At 43.4% G+C, this 22,465-nt stretch overlaps 1 protein-coding gene across 1 annotated transcript in view; it reads right to left on the bottom strand.

Annotated features, from left to right (window-relative positions):
* The window catches only part of AMN (amnion associated transmembrane protein), a 109,457-nt gene that overhangs the window by 27,517 nt on the left and 59,475 nt on the right, over positions 1-22,465 (bottom strand). Inside the window, exon 6 of the mRNA XM_063118492.1 lies at positions 3,281-3,368. Within this exon, the coding sequence (XP_062974562.1) occupies positions 3,281-3,368 (88 nt within the window). The remainder of the gene's footprint in view (positions 1-3,280; positions 3,369-22,465) is intronic.

Below are 22,465 nucleotides of genomic sequence, written 5' to 3'. Positions count from 1 at the left end.
AGATGGCCTTGTACGCCCCTTCCAACTCTGCTATTCTATGATTCTATGATTCTAAGTACGTCTGCTCCTCTTTTATACCTTGGAATGCACAGAGCCACCCATTCTACAGACATGGTGTGCACTTACGTCCTTCTTGTGGGTTTTCTGTGGACAGCTGATTGGCCTCTGGGTGAAGAGAATGCTGGATTAACTGAACCCTTGGTCGGATCCAGCATGGCTCTTCTTATATTATTATTATTATTATTAATAATAATAATAATTTTTATATTTATTATTATTTATTTATATATTTATTTATTTGTTACCCGCCTCTCCCTTTGGATCGAGGCGGGGTACAACACAAATGCAAACACCATCCATTGGTTAGGCAACATAGAGCACCCCAATTCTCTATTTCAATCCAGTCTTAAACTATAGGTATCATATTTACTTACTGCTACTAAATTCATATATATATATATATATATATATATATATATATATGTATATATATATATGGGTTGTGGGCCCTCTCTACTTTTTTTTTTTAATGAACGATACACATTATGGAAAATGACAATAATCTTATATAAGTAATGTATGGGGTTTGTTCTGTTCTGTTTTGGTGATATTCACAATGGAAAATAAAAAATAATGGAAAATAAAAAATAAAAAATAATAATTAAAAGAACCACCATTGGTTCTCTGCCTGCACATTTGTCCTTCATTACTTCCTCTTTTGAAAGAGGAAGTAAACAACTTGCACGTGACTCATTCAGGAAGCCATTTTTATTGTGTTGCTTCTCCTGTACAGAGCAGGAGATAGCGGCAACTTCCGTCTTTAAAAATAATTTGGATTTCCCAGGCTCTTTTTTTGTCAGGTGAAGAAGGCTAGAAGGGGCAGGAGGCACGTGGGCCACAGACAACTTCATGAATAAGACCCGCTAAAATCCATGAGTGCCCACTAATGAGCGTGCAATAAAACACTCATCTGATGATGCCCATAGTTGCAGTGCCCATAGTTGCGGTGACCAGAACTGTACACAATATTCTAATAAGTGTGGTCGCACCATAGATTTGTATAAAGGCAGTATGATATTGGTAAGGTGACTACTGGTATTAGTAAGGTGACTATATTTCCGGTTTTGGCCAGACATGTCCGGACATGGGGGGGCCAAAATGTGTCCGGGGAAAATCCCAGTTTCCCCCCATTTTGTCCAGGCAAAGACATGCCCCCCCCCCAAAAAACCCACACCGTTTAAGGCCCTCCTCCAGGCTTCCATCCAGGCCTCTCCTTGGTCACCACCATGATGTCACCGCTGCGACCAAGGAGAGGCCCGGATGTAAGCTTGGGCAGGCTTAAACCGCATGTTTCCAAGACACACGGTTTAAGGCCTGCCCATGCTACCATCCCTGCCTTGATGGGGCCTTCTACTTGGCCTCTGCGATTGTGCAGGCCAAGTAGAAGACCCCATCATTGCGGGGAAGGGGCTAGAGGGACGCGTCCCTGGACTTCTGGGACAGCATCCCCGCCCCTCCCTGCTTCGGTGGGGCCTTTTACTTGGCCTGTGAGGGACATGTTCCTGGACTTCCGGGAACGCGTCCCCGCCCCTCCCTGCCTCAATGGAGGAGAAGAAGAAAGAGGCAAGCAGGAGGAGGAAGAGAAGAAGAAGAAGAAGAAGAAGAAGAAGAAGAAGAAGAAGAAGAAGAAGAAGAAGAAGAAGGAGGAGGCAAGCAGCAGGAGGAGGAGGAGGAGAAGAAGGAAGGAAGAAGCAAGTTGCAGGAGAAGAAGCAGCAGCAACTAGAAGGTAAGACTGAGGTATTTGTGTGTGTGTGTCTGTGTGTGTGAGAGAGAGAGAGAAGGGGGGAGAGAGAGGGAGAGAGAGAGAATGGGTGCATGGGGTGATCCTGAATGTGTGTGTGTGTGTGTGTGTGTATTGATGTCTGAATGGAATGCCTGGTTGTTTGACTGAATGAATCCCTGTGCATGTTTGCAGGGGGGGCGCTGTAGTTTTTTGTGAGTTGGGGGGATGATTTGGAGGTGATTTATCCTATTAAATAATACATTTTAGACCCATAGACCTTCCTTTCCAATTTGTTTGATATAACTGGCATGACGTGGTGATATTTCTCTCTCTTGTCCTCTTCCTTTTCTGCAACATTTTTGTCATTAGGTATTGCTAATGAGGTAGGTGTGTTTTTCTTGGTTGTTTTTGGCTGTTATGTCTGGTTGAAGTTGAAACAAGCTAAGAGGTGGTAGCCTTTAATCCATTTTGTTCCATGGTGATGTTTGCAGGGGAATAGTAGTTTATACTCTTTCTGAATGCTTGGTTGCTGGTTTGTTGTACTAGATTTTTCTGTACTTGTCAACTGCTTCATTTGTTCAGTGATAGCAATATGCTGAATGTGTTAGTATGGATATGAGAAAGGTGATGGGGAAAGAGTGTTAGACGTTAGGAAAGGTGAGACTACGGTTATCTAGTAAATGATGCAGTCAGAAAAGATATTTGAGGAAAGGGAAAACTGTATTACACAGAGTATAGCAAAAGCTACAAAGTACAGCAAAAGCTACAAAAGTAGGAATGAGTGAAGTTTATTTCAGATACATTGAATGTCTCACTTGTTCTTTATTCCAGTAATTTTAACATTAAAATGTTATATAGAACAGGTTTGTCTTGTGTGCTGTGAAATCAGACATGTGACCAAAGCTGTGTTTGGGTGGGCACACCCCCTTGTGTGCTGGACATGTTGGTAAACACTCCCCTTTGGGGGCTGGACATGTTTGTGGGCACACCCCCTTGGGGTTGGCCATGTCATCCTCCTTTTTGGTTTCCAAAATATGGTCACCCTAGATATTGGCAGTTTTATTTTCAATTCCTTTCCGAATTATGCCTAATATGGAATTTGCCTTTTTCATAGCAGCTGCACACTGGATTGACAGTTTCATTGAGCTGTCCACCACAACTCAAAGATCTCTTGCTTGGTCAGTCAATGTTAGCTCAGATCCCATCAGCTTATACCTGAAGTTGGGGGTTTTCTGCCCCAACATGCATCACTTTGCGCTTGCTGACTCTGAACCCCTTTCTCCCAGTTTGGAGAGAGTTCCTTTTAGAGCTCCTCGCAATCCCTTTCTATTGTTATGGCAAGGAAAGTTCTAAATGTAATTTCAAAACTTTGGAGGGCTCCAGGGAAAAGTTAATTATGACTGAGAGAATGACTCAAGTGAGCAGCAGCGTTAACTGAGGCATATTCTCAAAGTGCTTCATTTGCATGACTAATTAACGTAGGCTGAGCACAATACCTGTCTCACATCCTGGATTGTAGCTGCCTTCGAAAGCTGCAAACCCAGCACCGGGGGCCATAATGAATTCTCCATTCAGAGGGATGAACTAAAGCAGCAAAAGAAGACAAACAAAAGGCAGAAATGTTGCAAGGCATCTCTTGCCTGGGCTGTTCCAGACAAGCCAGGATCCCATAGTTGAATAACGTTAACAACATTCCTACACAATTCCCACTAGCTACAAACACTTTCCAAATACAATAAGCTTTAGTAATATTGATTCAATGCTTGATTCATTCAAAGTTACCACCCAAGGTACAGTGCAGTCTCACGCCAATCCCAAGTAGTTTGATGACGAGACCCTTGGAAAAACAGGAAGGCGACTTTTCCTGTCTGGATGCCCCATATGCTAAGTTTCCTGGAGTAATTTTACAAGCTGGGTGCAATAATGCTGCCCGAATCCTGGGCCCCACAAACTGCAGGTCTCCCATTTCGAATTTTGGCAGGAAAGTAAAACGCAGTAAGATCTGAAGGCCCCGCTGATTCAGCAACGTGACACCCTTCCTAGACTGCAGCCCTACAACCTGCTGGTTTTCTATAGCCCCTTTCACATGTTCAACTCCACAGGGATGGAGGGTGCATGATTGCAACGCCCCACCTCCGCTCCTTAGGCATATCTGTGTAAAGGTGTAAAAGAGCCTGTAATTGTGGACCTTGTGTGTTCAAGCAATGTCTTTTTATTTTTGTTCCTTCTTTGCTTATATTACTCTGTGGGGTATGCTGATTCCGGTAGCTCAGGCTTTTTCCTGTATGCCTAAACCCTTGCGGGTGCTGCTGTCCCACTAATGCTGATTGTACTTCGCATATCGAATAAATCATGTTTAACGATCCCATATTTTTTTCCTGCTCAAAGTGTACTTGCGACATTCAGATTTCTGGATTGCAGAATTTAAAAGTTTAACCAGCCGTACACAAAGGGCCACTTCACATTGTTGCGTGCTCACCTCACTTCTCCATGTGCCAGTTTGCTTTCGCTAGACTCAGATCACTGGAGACTTCCTTGCATTTCGTAATATAGGTACTTATGTATGCATATTCAGGGTGAGCAGAGGTAGCGGTCCTGCATTAAGACATCACCACCACCACCAGCAGATGTCCCAAAGTTCACTAAAAAAAAACCATCAGATTTCTAGGGGATGGACAGCCTTCCTATCCTTTCCCCCCCTCTGGCCTCAGGTTTTTTGTTCACACAAACTGAATTAGTACATTCTGCTGTGAGGAGAGGAGAGCAGTAAGCCCCTTTCTAAAACAGTCACTTCCTTGTTACCCAAAAGATCAGGGATGGAGGACCATCAGGCTAAGCTCTAGAATAAAAGGAGATCAAAGAGTCCAAACTTGTCCAAATGGGTTAGGATTTAAGCAATTTGCCCTCCCCACATACATACATCATGCTTTTTTTTAATCATCAGAGTCACTGATCTAGGAGGGATTTCTGGGAAGTCACCTTGATCATCTCATTACAATATGTTGAAAAAAGGAACACACTTTGAAGTGGGAATTAACTTGCAACGTGGAATGTCACATCTGGTGGCAACACATGCACATATGTTTCACTATGTGTACATGTGGTGTGAAGGCACTGGGAAGGCCATGCCAATCATTCTGGTTCCTGACTTGGAGCTAAGCAGAAGCAGGGAAGAGCAGCTGGCCCAGCTCAAGTAGGAGCTAGAAAAGTAAGCCAGATTCCCAGGGAGCGAGCGAACAGGGAGCGAGCTAACAGGAAGAGCAAACAGGAGTTTGACAGGGGGAGTGTAGGGGAAGAGGAGACCAAGGAAAGGGGAAGAAGAGAAGCCTCAAGGAAACCCAGGAGGCTGCCAATTCAAAGAGGCTGTGTGCTTGCCATGTGCTGCTGAGTGAGAGGGTCGGTGTGGATAGTTGCTGCAGGAGCTGAAGGGGGAGTGGCCTGATTGTCAGTTGGACTCAGCAATCAGTGCCTAATTGCTGTTGATTGTTGTTGGCCTTTCAGTGACCTCATTCTGGTTCCTGACTTGGAGCTAAGCAGAAGCAGGGAAGAGCAGCTGGCCCAGCTCAAGTAGGAGCTAGAAAAGTAAGCCAGATTCCCAGGGAGCGAGCAAACAGGGAGCGAGCTAACAGGAAGAGCAAACAGGAGTTTGACAGGGGGTGTTCGGCAGCGGAGGCCAAGGGGGAAGCCTCTAAAAAACAAAAAATAAATAAATAAAATAAAATAAAAAAATAAAATAGAATAAAATAAAAAATAAAAAAAATAAAAGAGGTGGGAAAAACAAAGAAAAACATAAAGAGAAAAAAACCCACAAAACCACCACCACCAAAAAAAAAAAAAAAAAAACTCCAAAAAGATCTTACTTTCCCTTAAGTCATACTCATATAGTTGTGTATCTTCAGAGAGGACACAACAAAGCAAAGGCAATTCTACTATAATCAAAAAGGAAAAAAACCAAAGCAGAAATCGACAATATGGATGGAAAGGAGTCCCTAGAGTGGGTTACCTGCAAAGGGTGTGCAATGTTCGTGTTTCTGCCTGAGCTCAACATGGCGTATACCTGCAACAAGTGCAAGCTGGTGGCACTTTTGGAAGAAAAAGTGAGAGGACTTGAGCAGCGAGTGTCCACCCTCCAAGGAATAAGAGAAGTCGAGGAGTTCTTAGACCGAACGGTGGAACTGCAACAGCAACAAGAAGCACATGAGATTGAAGAACAACAGCCAGCTGAAGCAGAAGTGGAGTATGCTGAGGGGAAGAAAGCCAATGAAGAGGAAACTCCCTGGAAAAGAGTGACAGTTAGGAGAGGAGGAATTAGAGGGCATTCTGCACCGGTGGAGCCATTGGAGTTAAGCAACCGCTTTCAGCTTCTGGAGAATAAGACTGAAGGACAGTTTGCAGAAGAGGAAGTACAGGAGACACCATGCAACAGTGACCAAGAGGCAGAAGGTAGGTCAACCAAGAAGAAGAGAAGAGTAGTCGTTGTGGGAGACTCCCTGCTGCGTGGGATTGAAACCCAAGTATGTCGTGAAGACCCATGGACTCGCCAGGTGTGCTGTCTCCCTGGAGCACAGATTAGAGATGTGACTGAAGGGTTACCGAAGCTCATAAAGCCTACGGACACATACCCCTCAGTCTTCTCCCAAAAGTTACGGGAACTCTGGGGGAAAGTGACCACGTCATACTTGAATTCTTGATGATGAAGGAGACAAAAGTTGAGTGTAGGCATACACGTACTCTGGATTTTAGGAAAGCGGATTTTAATAAACTCAGAACTATGATAAGTAAGGTCCCATGGTAAATGAGCCTAATGAGAAAAGGAGTGCAGGATGGGTGGGAGTATTTAAAAAAGGAAATTTTAAAGGCACAGTTACAAACAATTCCAACAAGGAGAAAAGATAGAAGACAACAGAGGAAACCAATGTGGCTCCACAAAAAGCTTAGAGATGACCTGAAAACAAAAAAGGATACATATAGGAAGAAAAGGCTGAAGTGCTCAATTCCTACTTTGCCTCAGTCTTCTCCCAAAAGCGGGTCTATGACCCCCCTGGAAAAAGTGAAGCAGAAGTTGAGGGGGCAGGATTGCAGTTTGAGATTGATAAACAAATGGTCAAAGAACACCTAATTTCCTTGAATGAGTTTAAATCTCCAGGGCCCGATGAACTGCATCCAAGAGTAATGAAGGAGCTACCAGAAGAACTCTCAGAACCTTTGTCTATTATCTTTGCAAAATCATGGAAGACTGGTGAAGTGCCGGACGACTGGAGGAGGGCTAACGTTGTCCCTATCTTCAAAAAGGGCAAAAAGGAGGAACCTGGGAACTACAGACCAGTCAGTCTGACATCCATCCCTGGGAAAATTCTGGAGCAGATTATAAAGAAGTCAATCTGTAAACACCTTGAAATCAATGCAGTGATTACTAGAAGCCAACATGGATTTGTCAGGAACAAATCCTGTCAGACTAATTTGATCTCATTTTTTGATAGGATAACCTCCCTTGTGGACTGTGGGAATGCTGTGGATGTCATATATCTTGACTTCAGCAAAGCTTTTGACAAAGTACCACATGACATTCTGATTAACAAACTAGCTAAAAGTGGGCTAGATGGAACAACTATTAGGTGGATCCACAGCTGGCTACAGAATCGGACTCAAAGAGTACTTATCAATGGAACCTTCTCAAACTGGGAAGAGGCAACGAGTGGGGTGCCACAGGGCTCAGTCCTGGGCCCAGTGCTCTTCAACATTTTTATTAATGATTTGGACAAGGAGGTGCAGGGAACGCTGATCAAATTTGCAGATGACACCAAATTGGGTGGGATAGCTAATACCCTGGAAGACAGAAACAAACTTCAAAGTGATCTTGATAGGCTGGAGTGCTGGGCTGAAAACAACAGAATGAAATTTAATAGGGATAAATGCCAAGTTCTACATTTAGGGAATAGAAACCAAATGCACAGTTACAAGATGGGGGACACTTGGCTCAGCAATACTACAAACGAGAAGGATCTTGGAATTGTTGTAGATTGCAAGCTGAATATGAGCCAACAGTGCGATATGGCTGCAAGAAAGGCAAATGCTATTTTGGGCTGCATTAATAGAAGTATAGCTTCCAAATCACGTGAGGTACTGGTTCCTCTCTATTCGGCCCTGGTTAGGCCTCATCGAGAGTATTGTGTCCAGTTCTGGGCTCCACAATTCAAGAAGGACACAGACAAGCTGGAGCGTGTTCAGAAGAGGGCAACCAGGATGATCAGAGGTCTAGAAACAAAGCCCTATGAAGAGAGACTGAAAGAACTGGGCATGTTTAGCCTGGAGAAGAGAAGATTGAGGGGAGACATGATAGCACTCTTCAAATACTTAAAAGGTTGTCACACAGAGGAGGGCCAGGATCTCTTCTCGATCCTCCCAGAGTGCAGGACACGGAATAACGGGCTCAAGTTAAAGGAAGCCAGATTCCGGCTGGACATCAGGAAAAACTTCCTAACTGTTAGAGCAGTGCGACGGTGGAATCAGTTACCTAGGGAGGTTGTGGGCTCTCCCACACTAGAGGCATTCAAGAGGCAGCTGGACAACCATCTGTCAGGGATGCTTTAGGGTGGATTCCTGCATTGAGCAGGGGGTTGGACTCGATGGCCTTGTAGGCCCCTTCCAACTCTGCTATTCTGATTCTATGATTCTATGGTTTCCCCATGCACATGAGTGCAGTGAAATATACATATATGTCATCATCGCACATGATCTCCTACATGGCTGTGCTTTCCATGTAGCAATTTTATAACATGTGAAGTGGCTTTAAGATCTTTCATGATATTACACATATGGAAACCTACTTTTTTTAGGGCTAGAAGAATACAGGGCCTTTTGTAGCTTTAATAGTTGAAGAGAAAATTTCAACTAATGCAGCTTTTCCCACCTCTGCAAGTCAAGCTGAACACTGAACCTGCTTAGATCTCCACCTACACAACTCTTCATAGTCTTTCATTGCACCTGGCCTTTCTAGCTTCTTCAGAAATATGAATTATCATCAACATTTAACTCCACAGTGGCTTGGTTCAGACATAATGCCAAACCAGGGCTTGGCCTACATGACCAATAGCTAGACCTAAGGTTTATCCCTGGATCATCCAGGGGTCAAACCTGTTCATCTAGGTGACACACAGGGGATCCAGTGCTCAGGCAGGGGCGAACCCTGGATGATCCCAGGATAAACCTTAGGTCTAGCTGTGGCCCAAGCCTCGGGATCATTCCCTAATGTGCTGTGGATTCCCTCCCTTCTGGGAAGTAGCAAACCATAGACAGCTGGTAGGTGATGGCTTGCTCTACAAGCCAACTAGGTGGCAGAGCATAAGCTTTGCATGCAGAACATCTCAGGTTCGATCCCAGGCATCTACATTTAAAAAGTTACAGGAAAAAAGGATCAGGAAAAACCTTTGCTTGTGACTCTGCTGCCAATCAGAGTCAACAATAGTGGGTGCATGGGCAAATAGTCTATCCTGGTATAAGGCAGCTTCCTAACCAGAATTTGATTGAATCATAGAATGATATCATAGAATAGCAGAGTTGGAAGGGGCCTACAAGGCCATCGAGTCCAACCCCCTGCTCAATGCAGGAATCCACCCTAAAGCATACCTGACAGATGGCTGTCCAGCTGCCTCTTGAAGGCCTCTAGTGTAGCATCACACCATGGTTGACCCTGTTCAGACAACATGCTAAGCCATGGTGGTTTGAGCTAAGCATTATGGCTTAGTGTGTCATGTGAACCATGACTTAGCATGCCATGTGAATTATTCCTTACCACGGTGGCTACATAACCATGATTTCAACATGGTTATGTTGAACATTTGCTTCAAAATGGTTAGTGGACAAACCATGGTTTAGCATGTTGTCTGAACAGGTTCATTATGTCTGATCCAAGCCAGTGTCTCTACAAATGTCAGAGCCAGCATTACCACAACGATGACAACAACCAAACAAAAGTAGCCATGTTGGTAGCCATCTTGAGTGCTGCTTTTGTTTTTTGGTAGAAAGGCGGGGTACAAATAAAATCAATAAATTAATACAACGGGAGGGGGGACAAAAAAACTACCTTTATTAAACCAACCCAAAGGTTACAAAATAATTAGCAAGCTATTGAGTTCTTTATCAAGCTGGATGGTAAACAAAGCAAAGGGAAAGGAAGCCATGGAGTCTGCATGTAGAAACAATCCCACATTGCATCTTTCAGCTGTTGCTAAATGCAGACTCTATGGCTTCAACATCAGCCAGCTTCCCCCCCCCCCACACACACACACACCTCCATCCCACTTGCTTTGTTTAGACTCTAGAGAACGTGAAACCTAGCACACTATCTTGTGACATTTTGGTTGGCCTAAAAACTGTAAAAGTTTGGGTATACTTATCACGTTTTCCTTCATCTGAGCACTAATCTGAGAGCTAGCAATTGACCCGGAGTCTCCTGAGTATTCAAACCCACATTTTCCCCCACGTGCAAGTCTAACCCTCTATCCTCTACACCCACACACCCACCCCTACACACGCACAGATGTCAGGAAAAGGAAAGAATGAAATGTTCTCAAGATAGTAACGGCTCTCTCCGGTGTCCACTGCAGCGATTCCAGTTTCTTCCCTGCGAGCCAAGAGCACTCTCTGCTTTGCTCCACCACCACCTGCATCGTGCCAGCGTTGTCCTGCTCGCATGTCACAGGCTGCATCATCAGAACACGCTGTTCCGCAATGCTGGGAGCACTTGGGAGCACTGCAAAAGCGCTCGTTCGCCATCACGCCTGCGTGACGACGCTGATTGGAGGCTGCAGCGTTGGACCTGCCGTTGCTGCTTCTGCCATAAGCCAGGGCTGAGTGCCTTTTGGCTCATCTGGCATTGATTGAGATGCCTCTGAGAGGAACGCGGGGCTTTTTAATGCAGAAGCTTCCATTCCTGCAAGTCTCTTTACACGAAGCCGTACCTCTGGGATTAAAAGGGGAAAGGAGGGGGAAAGGCAGATTCTACTATTACCCAGCTAACTGCTTTCTGCTTATTTTGATCTGCCCTTGTCCTTAGGGTGTGCTTGCCGGCTCTTACCTGCAGGTGGCAGCAGTTTGTCAGAGCTGTCCAAATAGTTTCGCATACGGAGCAATTTCCCTTTTCAACTGGGGGCGAATGACGGATATGAGGTTTTCCAATAACTAATGACGATCAAATCGCTGTTCAGGTGTGTGTGTGTGTATGTGTGTACATATTCGCTTTTATACAAAGGTAAAATGGGACCTGATCATTCCATGCTTCTTCTGTTCATGGAAGGCACCAGGATCTAATCGAGGTTCCCAGCTGGAGGAAAGGAGCACAAAGGTGATTTCAGCCAGTTTCTTCTCCGATTCTGCCTGCACCTTGTGACCCCTTTCATGCGTCTCTAGAGGGTTCTCCAGCCCTCCACAGCAGCTTTTCAGGAAGCACCGGGGGGTGGGGCTGCAGGGGGCAAGTGGGACTGTGGAGATCGCCTCCCCAGCGCAAGCGGTACTCTGCTAAGCACTACTCTGAATCCAATCCGTTTAGTAGAAAGACCTCATGAAACCTTGGGCAAGGTCTGACACCCAATATATTATGCTGAGGCCATTACCCAAATATATTTTGCTCCTTGAAATCTCCAGATTTTGATATTCACACAACACTCTGTGAATGCTGCCATGCATCTTACAAATACATTAACCAAAGTTGCATTTATGTTATTGGCACCATGTACTTGGGCTCCCCTTTAGTACTGTACACACTGCTTTCAAGCAGTTGTAGGCTGCTGTTTCTTTCACTATATGAAGGGAACAGTGAGAGATCTCGTCCCAAGAGACAAGTCAGGACGAGATGTTTTTTAATTTGATTGCACCACTAAGGATGTATGAGAAATTCATTCGATTTTGACCAAAATTTACCCAGTTTGCATCTTTCAGAACAAAACCTGGACCCAAATGTAATCTGTAGTCAAAGTTCACACATTTCTGAGCTTGCAATGCAATTTGCAGAACAACAAAAAAGAGTTTTAAAATTTTCATTAAAACACATGTTTGAAAAATGGGCACAAACAATGGGAAAAATATGCACAATAGTTGCACACTTTTGAGGAAATGTGCATTAAAATGCACAAATTTTCATGCAGTGCAAACAACAACAACAAAACTCACAATCTGATACAGGCAAGAGTCAGAACGAGCTTCAAGATGAAATCTGGAAAACCTCAATGAGCGCATATTTTGGTTATTCGCACATCCCTACAAGACAATATGGGGCAGGGTCTTTTCTATGGCAGCACCCCAACTGTGGAATTCTCTCCCTAGCAGGGTTAGATTGGCCTCATCTTTGTTCAGTTTCAGGCAGGTGGTTAAAACATGTCTGTTCCATTCAGCTTTTAATGATTTATAAATTGGGGGTTATTTCACTATTCAGGCTATTTCAAAGCTAGCTCTGTTTTCACTCAAATTTGTTTTTAAAAAGAAAATTCTACATCACATTGGGAGTCCTGTTAGGGTAGAAATGTGATTTATAAATATTTTAATTAATTTAAATAAAGTTTTGTTGGAATCCACTGGATTCATCCAATTGAGAGAAGGCAGTTGGACTGGCTATCTTTGGGGGGGGGGTGGAATCTTGTAGTGTAGGGAGAATGAACTTTGCTTTATTCGGTCTATTTAGATCTCCACAGATTCTGTTTCTGTATTTGATTTCTCTATTACACCTGCTTCCATTCTCTTTATCTCAGATTCTACTTTATGAGGTAATAGAACAGGAGGAAAATGCCTTATGGTGAGTGGCGACAGCAGCGGGCAGCAGGAGCCACCATTTAAATTTCCCACAATGCCTCTGACATAGTGTTGCTCTAGGGCATTGTGGGTAATTCCAATGGCAGTCCCCAGACACCTGGTGAACTGGAGGGGTGTGGGAGGCAGAGGAGGCTTCATTGTCAGTGGATCCTGTTCAGCTTCTGTCGGTTGCCTGAGGGTACCAGCTGCTGACGCTGAGCCTGACACAGTTTTAACATCATTCAGCTTCAACTGGCTGATTCACCTTCTCCTATTTATCCCAACCATTTTTCACACCATCATGCTGACTGACTAGTATTACCACAGCAATTCATTCTACTCTTTCCTCCTGAGGAGTCTTGAGATACACTGAGCTGTCAGCATCCTTCTGTTGGCTGTCCATAGTTGCTACCACGGCAGTGCCTCATAAATCTCTGTGCAGGACACTGTGACACTGACCCAGCGTTTCAGGAAGATTCTGCTGCCCCATGATTTATAGCAAGAGCTTCAGGGCGCAGAGGCAAGGAGAGACCTTCTCAGATTCTTTATAACTTAGGAAGAAGGCTCACCCGGCACCACCACCCCCTTTTGACAGATGACAGGAAACATATTCTTGCACAGAATAACATTGCTCAGACTGGGGTTAGGAAGCAGTTGGTCTGAAAGCAAGTAAGGCCTAAAGCAGGGCTGGGGAAACCTTTTTCTATTGAACGCCGCATTTTCTCTGTCAGGGGCTACAATAGTGAGCAGGGCCAGAACAACAAGTGTTCTTTATCTGCCACCTTCCGCAATCCCACTCTCTGTGACACTCCCTTTTCTCTTTGTCTCTCCCTGCCCAGGGATGCCAGATGGCTCTTGTCAGAGGTCTGAACCAATTGCTAGCAGAGGGCTTTTGAAACCAGTCCGACAGCCTTAAGCAGTCCTAGGGATTAAAGTAATTTACAGGGCCAGCCCACCCATGAAGCAGGCGTGGTGCCCACATCAGGTGATGGAGCAGGGAGGGCCCACTGTCACTGCCCTGCCACTTACCGAGTGCACGCTAGAAAGACCCGCCCACCACTCTCCTGACATGCCTTTTTCCACAGTGTGAGAGCGGCCGGGGAGGCTCTTTGGACTAGCTATCCACCCTCCGTATCCTAGCTATCCACCCTCTGTACCCTTCTAGAGCCCCGCAGTCAAACTCTTGCAAGAGCTTCTTCAGGTCTGGGAGGCTGCTGTTTCCAGTTGCCCAGCTCTCAATAGAGCTAGGGCAGCAACAGCAGCAAAGATAAGGAGGACGGGGCCTGATTCAGGGGCAGGCAGGCGGGCCGGTGGGGAGGAATCGGTGCAAGGTGGCGGCAGGCATCGAAAGACCTTGTGCCAGGGCTGGTAACTTAGGGACACCATTTGGGATTTCAGTACATAGGTGCGCAAAGATGGGATGGGTCAAGAATCATAGCAAGGTTCAAAGGACGTACAGGATATATTTAAGGTTTAATTGGGGGAGGGAAGTTGTGTAATTTCAAAGCACATCTTGCAGTTACTTTTTATACCTCAAAATAATTATAGCAATAGTACCAACCCAGCTCAATGTCCCTCCTTCTTTTTCTCTCTCTCTCTCTCTCTCACACACACACATACACACTAAAGCAAAGAGATCAGTGCCTAATATACAGGCTTGCATTTGCTACTGAGTCATATGCTATGGCACCTCGCAGGCCCTGTATGTATAATAAAATAAGGAAAGCCACCCCCACATTTTTCCTCAAATATAGAAAAAGGGCATATCTATATTGAAAACTTAAACTGGCTTAAATGTCATTCCTTCTTCCCAGGGAACATAGAAATTTTAATTTCAGAACATCTCGGAAAGTTCTCCATATCATCACCAAACTACAATATGCGTTTCTTCTGTTAAAAAGATGTATTGTTCACTTCTCTCCAGAAGACCATTATATTTTACTTAATATTCTTTCTTTTTGCTGAAATCTGTTCATACACAGGTGAAATTAAGACTGAAAGTTCCAATTTGGCCATTCCCCACCCCCCAAAAAGTGGCAGCAGCAAGGGTTGCTGTGTTGTCACTCCAGCGTGGCTTTCTTGGAGGCCTGGTTGATGAGCATGGGGAGTGACATTTCCTGTAATAATATGACTGATAATAATTGTGAGTTTGCAAAATCCAGAAAGTACAAACGTTGAATAATTCCATGGCCAGATCTACACCAAGCAGGATATAGCGCTATGAAAGTGGTATATGATATGTGACAATGGGCCCCAACAGTTGTCAGTGCACTTAGAGCGGTAGTGTGGCTCCTGCCTCTTATATAATGCATTCATACCGCTTTCATAGTGCTATATCCTGCTTAGTGTAGATCTGGCCCTTGATGCAAGAGCGAGAGCAGAACGAAAAGCATAGCAGACAAAATATTTGTGTGTGTTCTATGGAAAAGAAGGGGTGGAAAGCACAGATACATGCTATGAGAAAAGTTGTTCAGTACTTGTTGAGTGTCAGGACCATTTCAGTGTTGGTACAGTTATATATAAAATGTTTATTATATGCCAATATTGTTATTTTATGCATATTTTTTATTTTATTTATATTTATGCATATCCTCTATCTTTTATGTAGGGTGACCATATAAAAAGGAGGACAGGGCTCCTGTATCTTTTACAGATGTATTGAAAGGGGAATTTCAGCAGGTGTCATTTGTATATATGGAGAACCTGGTGAAATTTCCTGTTCATCACAACAGTTAAAGCTGCAGGTGCCCTGCCCTCTTTTAAATCTGGTCACTCTAGCATAGCTCCTGCACCTTTAACTGTTGTGATGATGAGGGCATTTCGCCAGGTTCTCCATATATACAAATGATACCTGCTGAAATTCCCCTTTCTATGCAACTGTTAAAGATACAGGAGTCCTTTTCATGTGGTCATCCTATTTTATGCATATTTTCATTTTATTTATATTTATGCATATCCTTTGAAAGAGAAGCAACTGCATGGAGAAGGAAGGGAAAATGAACAGTTGTCAGTCAGGGCCCCTGGCTCTTTTGTATTTAGCTCTGTCAGAGCTGGTGAAATCTGCCCCCTATCCAAGGGAAAGATAAATGTCTTGAAAATAAAGAGCAACTATTTTATTTGAATGGTATCTCTTATGTGTCTGAAGGAGATTAGGCCTGTTCCCACATAGGCCTTGTTTCTTAGTAGTAGTAGTAGTAGTAGTAGTAGTGTGACAGCTTCTACCGGAGAGTGGCCTCCTTCATTTTGTTTCATTTTACCTCAAAACTGCTAGGCCTCAGTGCTGCTTTTTGGCTTTTACCACTCTCCAACCTTGTACCTCATTAAGGGAAGGGACTGCTGAGTTTCATGCACGTAATGCTTAACTATCTGGTTGACGTCAATGGGATTTAAAAGCTTTTAACAATGTCTGGATCATGCTCCTTGGGAGCTAATCTGGAGAAAGTATTTCCCCCATCTTGATTTAGCTAGAACTTACTTTCCAGGAGTAGAAATGGTTAGCTTTAAAAAACGAACAAAAAACCCTTCTATTTCACTATAAGATTCTACAGATGCATCCCTATTTTTAATCATGAATTACAGTCTTCGAAGAACACTAATGAATGTTATTAATTGGAGTTAATTGCAATGCTGTAGATATGAATAGATGTAATTGCGGTGTATAAATATTTGATGTCTTAGTTTAAACATATAGATAATTTTATTGCATGCTCTGAATACTCTCGCCTAGATTAATGTGTTGTTCTTACAGATTTTTGTATTTTTAAGAATCACAGAATAATCTCAATTTCTGCCTGTTGTTGCCTTTCACAATAAATACGTAGTTTTTCTGCTGCTCAAAGGCAGTGGCCTTATAGCATCCTTACCTGGGTGGTTGCTGGGGAATCACCTTGCTAAATTGAGTTACTCCGTGTACGAATCCAACCAGACAGGCCAACTTCAAAAGATTTTGGCAGTGATGAATGTCAGACATATTCTGTTCCATTATAAAAACTTGCAGCATCAGCAAAGTCTCTCCTGATTCCCTAAAAGCACTGAAGGAATGTTTCACATAACTACTTGTGTGGTAGAAGAACACCCAGGTTGCCGTGCACTTTACTGAATGTCACAAGGTGCCCATGTTCAAATAATGATAAGCCAGTATTGCTGAGTGTCCTGGCGAATAGGGTGACCATATGAAAAGGAGGACAGGGCCCCTGTATCTTTAACAGTTGTATTGAAAGGGAAATTTCAGCAGGTGTCATTTGTATATATGGAGAACCTGGTGAAATTCCCTCTTCATCACAATGGTTAAAGGTGCAGGAGCTATACTAGAGTGTCCAGATTTAAAAGAGGGCAGGGCACCTGCAGCTTTAACTGTTGTGATGAAGAGGGAATTTCACCAGGTTCCCCATATATACAAATGACACCTGCTGAAATTTCCCTTTCAATACAACTGTTAAAGATACAGGGGCCCTGTCCTCCTTTTCATATGGTCACCCTACCCTCTCCTATTTTCTCATCTCTTTTCAGGAGAAAAAACTGAAAACTGAGCAAAAAAGTCGCATTCCGCCTCATAAATAAATGATAGAATTGAATCAGCTCTCAAAGACAGAGGACCACAACAGTTGAATCCACGCTCATTCTAGGTGATGATCACTGGCTTAGTTTGGACAGGAATTTGTGAAGGCAGATAGGTTTATTTATAAGCCACAATCGTGGAATTATTTGTTATTTAATTTATTTAAAATATTTCTATACCACCCTTCAAGAAAGCAGTTTAAAAGTAAATAACACAAAACAATAACAAATATAAAAGTCAATTAACCCCAAAACACAAGTTATTTTAAAAGACCAGGGTGAATTAAAAAATCTTCACCTCGTGCCAAAAAGACCATAAAGAAGATGCCAGAGAAAGGCTGTTCCATAACTAGAGTGCCACAATAAAAATAATGTAAACTCTCTTTTGCAGTGTCAGTTTATATAAATTTGGTACATGTAGTCAGAGCAATATTGGTTCAAGGTTGCGATATGCGAACGCTGGTATATCTTCTGCATCATAGTTAGGCTATAAATGAACACGGAAGGTTATAGAGAGGCATGTGTAGATAGAGATACAGAAGCATAAGCAGAAGTTGTGAAACGTTCCTCTTTATCCTGTACAGATGCACTTGGACATATTTTAATTTTCTGCTAGCTTCATCAAGCAGGAATGCTGTTGATGCTTGTCCCCTGGAGATTAGAAACATTCCCTCAGAATCCCATTAGCACGGCTACGTGCAGCCAGCCAGTCACCCCCCAAAGTGTGGATGAGGCTGGGCACGCTGAAAGCCAATAATAAACAGATAGAACTCCTTTTAATGATCAGGCTTAATGACCTTTCCTGAATGAGAGGAACAGACACAGCCTGTCAAATCCTGTAAAAATGACCGAGCATGTGTTGCAAATTGGGTGGCTCAATAAATGATTGAATAGCAGTGCCAGGCTGAGGAAATTTCATTGCCACTTGAATTTGGAAGCAAACTTTAGGACTCCTTCCTGGAAACTCAGCCTCCTCACCACCACCGCCAAATTTCCAAAATTCTGTGATGGGGTGTGTAAGCCACAGGATTCCACAGAAGCCACTCACCCAGTGTCAGGCACCCTCGATCTTGAAGCCTGGGCCTTTAGAAGCAGGTGGCAGTTCCATACACTCTCTGTGCTACCCTGAAAGCCAGCTTGGAAAAGACAACTGCAGGTAATTCATCCCCCAGCCAGAAGCTGCCTGTTGAGAGACATCTGCCTTACCTCATGTTTTGTACTTTGCTGTTCTCAACAGATATGAGGCACGTGTATTTTGTAATACCTAAATGCAAAGTCATAGAATCATAGAATAGCAGAGTTGGAAGGGGCCTACAAGGCCATCGAGTCCAACCCCTTGCTCAATGCAGGAATCCACCCTAAAGCATACCTGACAGATGGTTGTCCAGCTGCCTCTTGAAGGCCTCTAGTGTGGGATAGACCACGACATCCCTAGGTAACTGGTTCCATTGTCGCACTGCTCTAACAGTCAGGAGGTTTTCCCTAATGTCCAGCTGGAATCTGGCTTCCTGTAACTTGAGCCCATTATTCCGTGTCCTGCACTCTGGGAGGATTGAGAAGAGATCCTGGCCCTCCTCTGTGTGACAACCTTTTAAGTATTTGAAGAGTGCTATCATGTCTCCCCTCAATCTTCTCTTCTCCAGGCTAAACATGCCCAGTTCTTTCAGTCTCTCTTCAGAGGGCTTTGTTTCCAGACCCCTGATCATCCTGGTTGCCCTCCTCTGAACACACTTCAGCTTGTCTACATCCTTCTTGAATTGTGGAGACCAGAACTGGACGCAATACTCTAGATGAGGCCTAACCACGGCCGAATAGAGAGGAACCAGTACCTCACACGATTTGGAAACTATACTTCTATTAATGCAGCCCAAAATAGCATTTGCCTTTCTTGCAGCCATATTGCTCATATTGCTGTTGGCTCATATTCAGCTTGTGATCTACAACAATTCCAAGGTCCTTCTTGTTTGTAGTATTGCTGAGCCAAGTATCCCCCATCTTGTAACTGTGCACGTAAGAAATGAGCCCTCACCAGTATTTAGTATTTATCTGTGTACCTTTATGTTTAATTCATTACTTGGTTGATTAGATGGATCTACTCAGTCAGACAACCGATAGCAGCATTCCCCAACCCCGGATATGTTGGACTATAACTCCCATCATTCCCATTGGTCATTCTGGCTGGGGATGGTGGGAAATGTAATCCAACACACCTAGAGGGCACCAAATTGGGAAAGGCTAACGTACAGGCTCCGGTGACAGACCTCGCCTTCTTATATTTTATGCAACAGAGATTTTCAACATTTGGTGAATGTTGACATTCACATCTGGATTTATTTATTTACCTACTATGTGTTATATATTAAACATGTTTCTATATTGGCTTTCTATGTAAGTGTTCAAGGTGATTTACATAAAAGCCATAAAACAATTTCTTAAAAGTAGTATTCTAAAAATATTAGCTAACACTCTTCGAGCACTTTGCATTTCATGTAAAACATGCATACCAGAGTTGGAGTCTGCACAAGTGTACCAGCTCCACCTCACCTATGCATATTTAGACCAAAAAAGTTCTAAAGTTCCTAGCGTTCACCAGCTGGATTGGGCCCTTACGGAGTGTTTTGAATTGTACTCACTGCTTCTTCTCCCAGGGCTGAAAGCAGATACTTTTGCTTCTCTAGACCAGCCTTCCCATTCTGGTGCTCTCCAGCTGATTTGGATTCCAGCTCCCATCAGCCCCAGCCAGCATCACCCAAGGGAAAGGGCTTTCTCTGTGGTGACACCCCGACTGTGGAATGCCCTCCCCTTGGAGGCCTGATTGGTGCCAACATTGATTTCATTTCGATGCCAAGTAAAAACATGGCTTTTTAACAAAGCCTTTGATGGTTAAACTCACTGGCACATTGTTTTAACTGTTTTAACTGCATCTATTGCTTTTAAATTATATATTGTTTTAACTTGGATCATGGTTTAATTTGTTTTTAACTGTGTATATTTATTGTTTTATACTGTATGTTTTTATCTGTACGCTGCCCTGAGATCTTAGTGATATAGGGCGGGATATAAATATTTTAAATAAATAAATTGTCAGGAATGCTGGGAGTTGTAGTCCAAAACATCTGGAGAATCCCAGGTTCAGAAAGTTGCTCTAGCAAATCTCTTCATTTTGCCTTGCTTTGCTTTGTCTTAGCCCAAGTGCCTCTGAATTTATTTATTTTTGCAACACTACAAAAACACGGCTGCAAATATAGCCCATTAGGCAGCCTGAGCTGGTTTTCGGCTGTCATTTATTCTTACACAACCTGATGGAGCAATCTTCTTGGCGCTGGGCTATTGCCAATAGTGGAATTGATGTTCATTTTGCTGGGAGCACTGCTGCTAAATGATGTATTGATCATGCTCAAGGAAGGAAAGGTTCGGAGAAGAAATACCCTATATTTATGTGTCCACCATTTTATATATATATTTTTACTGCTTGGGAGGAAGTAAAACAAGCAACGATACCAAAAATACCATCCTCTGCCCTTCATACACACAGCACACTACTTGCAATGATAGACTAACCCTTTGCTAAACAACAAGCGGCATAATTTTCACATCTTCTTTTATAAAATAACACAAATATTGTTTATCTGTCATGTTTTTCAGTGCTACTGGATAGGATGGGAAAACAGGATACAGATATATGAAGTGCAGCTGCTCTTCGGAAGGAACAGGAGTGTTTTTCTTGGCACCAGCCATTCCTGACATCAGGCCTTAAAGGTATCACAGCCTCCAAAGCTCCGCAGGTTTAAGTAACCTGACATTTAGAATGAGCAAAGGCTGTTGACATTCATGCCAGTACCTACAGTTGATACATATGACAAACCTCTTTCAGTCCTTGCTGGGGTACTACTGCCATTCATGCTCCAACAGTAACAGCAAAAGGTTTGGGAAAGGTTGGTTCCGCCAGACCAAACTCCTCCTATTCTTTGACACGCCCCTGGAATTGTCGTGTGGGGAGGATGTCAACTCTGGAGCTGACGTACTTATTTTTTCCTCAAGTTGTCCCTTTTCAGCCTTGCTAGTGTTAGCTCAACAGTGCTTTGGATTTGGTGGTTCCTCTGCCATAGAATCTCCCTTCTCTGCCTGCTTTTGGATTGCTCTGATTGGGTGTGTTCATAAAATAGCTTATTTCTGAGATATGTCATGGGAAAAGCTTACACTTGATCCCTGGTAAAGTCATCGATTAGGGTTTCACTTCCTCATACACCGACAGGAAAAATGATGTTATATTAAAGAAGTATCCATTTCCTGGTCTTAAGTCCATACAATACAGGGCTGGCTCAAGATTTAAGCACTCTTCACATGAGGCTTTTATTGAGCACTTGTGGTCAGTCACTCATGGAAGTTTGCAGGTCCTTTTTATGATGTCATCAACCTCCGGTGCTTCTCCCATCTTTTTAAAACTTTATTATTCTGCCTTTGTTTAAATTGCTGGAAGTACAGTAATAAATAAAACTGCCATCAAAGAGGTGCTGTATTTCCGGAATCACACAACATTGCAGCAACATCTACTGGCTGTATAAATGAAACATATAGAATTTGCCCACAAAGGAAATGGCCAAAATAACGGGGAGGGGAGGAATTGAGAACCTACTTTCAACGGATGGTATATAAACACCACCTTCGAATCAATATTTTTGCCAGATTTACACCAAGCAGGATATGACACTTTGATAACATTTTGAAACTGTATATGGAGTGTGTCCTGGGCCCCAACAGTTGTCACTACTGTTATAAACTGTTTTAAAGCATTAGTGTAGAGCTTGCCTTAGTTGGATATCTGGTCCATTTTGTTGAAGCTTATGTATATTTGCTAGAAAGCTGTATTTATAGCAGTTCATATTATTCATTGGTATGGATATATAAAAATCTATGTATGTGCAGTTTTAAAAAGGTGGAAAAAATAAAGAGAAGGGCAACCGAAAGAATAAGGTGCTGGAGCATCTCCCCTATGAGGAAAAGTTACAATATCTGAGGGCTCATCCACACCAAGCAGGATATTCCACTATGAATCATAAAATCATAGAATAGCAGAGTTGGAAGGGGCCTACAAGGCCATCGAGTCCAACCCCCTGCTCAATGCAGGAATCCACCCTAAGGCATCCCTGACAGGTGGTTGTCCAGCTGCCTCTTGAAGGCCTCTAGTGTGGGAGAGCCCACAACCTCCCTAGGTAACTGATTCCATTGTCGTACTGCTCTAACAGTCAGGAAGTTTTTCCTGATGTCAAGCTGGAATCTGGCTTCCTTTAACTTGAGCCCGTTATTCCGTGTCCTGCACTCTGGGAGGATCGAGAAGAGAT

The sequence above is a fragment of the Elgaria multicarinata genome, chromosome 2 (genome assembly GCF_023053635.1).
Source record: "Elgaria multicarinata webbii isolate HBS135686 ecotype San Diego chromosome 2, rElgMul1.1.pri, whole genome shotgun sequence".
Classification (NCBI taxonomy): domain Eukaryota; kingdom Metazoa; phylum Chordata; class Lepidosauria; order Squamata; family Anguidae; genus Elgaria; species Elgaria multicarinata.
This window is presented reverse-complemented; position numbering and strand designations above follow the sequence as displayed.